At 29.3% G+C, this 2,125-nt stretch overlaps 1 protein-coding gene across 1 annotated transcript; it reads left to right on the plus strand.

Annotated features, from left to right (window-relative positions):
* The first annotated feature begins 371 nt into the window (after positions 1 to 371).
* LOC114396048 (adenylate isopentenyltransferase 5, chloroplastic-like) lies at positions 372 to 1,573 on the plus strand. The gene has a single exon (XM_028357941.1). The coding sequence runs from the start codon at positions 406 to 408 to the stop codon at positions 1,405 to 1,407; it is 1,002 nt and encodes a 333-aa protein (XP_028213742.1). The 5' UTR covers positions 372 to 405; the 3' UTR covers positions 1,408 to 1,573.
* Positions 1,574 to 2,125: the final 552 nt, after the last annotated feature.

The raw sequence follows: 2,125 nt of genomic DNA on the forward strand, positions 1-2,125 counted from the left end.
TTAATATTATAAGCATTGAAAGACTATTTATTACAGAAATAAAAATAATAATTCTCTCCATTGTTTAATATTATCAACTTTGAAGACTATTTATTTCAGAAGTAGAAATACTATTTTTGTCCATTATTTAATATTATAAACATTGAAAGACAATTTATTACACTTCTTAAATGTTGGAATGTTACTTTCTTTTTATTTTGTTTATTTTTCTTTCTTTATCACACAGTTCATTATAATACACATTTTTTTTATTTCTTCTTCATCTCTATATTTTTTTTTGTAATCTATTGTCAAAGAAATATAATTGCAATCAATGATTTAATGTGTTTAAAAGAAATGTATAAATAACTGTCTATGGTATGGATGTGGAAATATAAGAACTTTTACTCTTTTTTAAGTTCATATATGCATTTGTTCAAACAAACTATTTTGGTGTTTTTTCTTATCAACTTTCTCCAAATATATATTATATTAAATACTCTCATGGCGCCTTTGTCACTCGCCGAAAAAAAGAAGGTTCTTTTCATAATGGGTGCAACGGGCACAGGCAAAACAAAGTTATCCATCAACTTGGGCACTCAATTCCCTTCTGAAGTCATTAACTCTGACAAAATCCAAGTCTATAAGGGCTTGGACATCATCACAAACAAGGTACCAGAGTCTGAACGTAATGGCATTCCTCATCATCTGCTAGGCATCATCGATGATCCTGATTATGACTTCACAGTTGATGACTTTTGCAAGCATGTCCTCATTGCTCTTGATCTTATTATTGAAAATGGACACCTACCCATTATCGTGGGAGGCTCAAACACTTACCTTGCAACATTGCTTGAGGATCCCAACATCGCATTTCGTTCCAAATATGATTGTTGCTTCATTTGGGTTGATGTGTCTTTACTTGTGTTGTTTCAGTATTTAGATAAAAGGGTGGACGAAATGCTTGATAAAGGAGTTGTTGATGAGATTCGAGAAACTTTTGTGCCTGGAGCAGACTACTCTCGTGGGGTTAGAAGAGCCATCGGGGTTCCTGAGCTGGGGGAGTATTTCTTGGTTGAGAAGAAAATAGATGATGAGACTAAAAAGGAGAAGATGTTGCAAGGTGCTATTGCGAGAACTAAAGAGAACACTTGTAAATTGGCTGAGGCGCAACTCTTGAAGATACATAAGATGAACTATGAGTTTGGATGGGGAATGACCAAAATTGATTCCACACAAGTGTTTGAGGCAGTTTTAAAAGGAATGGATTATAAGCACTTATACCATGAGATTGTGTTCAAACCAAGCGTAGATATAGTGAAAAGATTTCTACATGAGACAACTTCAGGAAAGGGAAAGGCACTGCGTCAAAATGGTGAACAAGTGACGGTTGTGCTTCAAAAATCGTTGAAATTGGCTAAGGATTAGCTTATAGTAGTGAATAATAAATAAATGAGGGAAAAATACAAAAGCAAAATCAGATATTGGTGAAAGATGTATGAATCATGTTATAATTGCTTTTATACTTTTTCCTCTCATGGTAAGACTTACTTATCCATGTTAAAGACTTATATTATAAATAAAAAAGTTATTTTACACGTGGATTGCATGATTTTTTTAGTCTTATATATTAATTTAGGTTACTAATTTGATATACAAATTTTAATAAATAAATAATACATATATTGAGGGTAACATAGTTATTTTACATTGACTTTCAATCACAAATAACCATATATGTGAAGTCAATTAAAAAATATAATTGTTATGACTTTTAATTATTGGTTAAAAGTCATAATAATGATGTTTTTATTTTTTTGAAAGTGTAAAAAATATGTACAATGCATATTAAAAACATCTTTAATATGTTTAAGTTTTAATTATCTTTTAAATGAAATATAGTGAAAATGTTCTCAAATATACTTTAATGCAATTTATTAAATATATTAAATGAATAAAAAATCTACATATAAATAATCTTATTGAATACATTCAATAACTCATTTAAAATTAAATAATTATACGAGTAACCAAAATATCCCTAAATATATGCTCAAATCTTGAAAAAATATTCCGATCCAAAGTTACATATGCTAAAAACTCATTCTTCAAATTTTTATAAATATAAATGTACCTCAAAAAGTAC

This window comes from Glycine soja, chromosome 18, assembly GCF_004193775.1.
Source record: "Glycine soja cultivar W05 chromosome 18, ASM419377v2, whole genome shotgun sequence".
Taxonomy (NCBI): Eukaryota; Viridiplantae; Streptophyta; class Magnoliopsida; order Fabales; family Fabaceae; genus Glycine; species Glycine soja.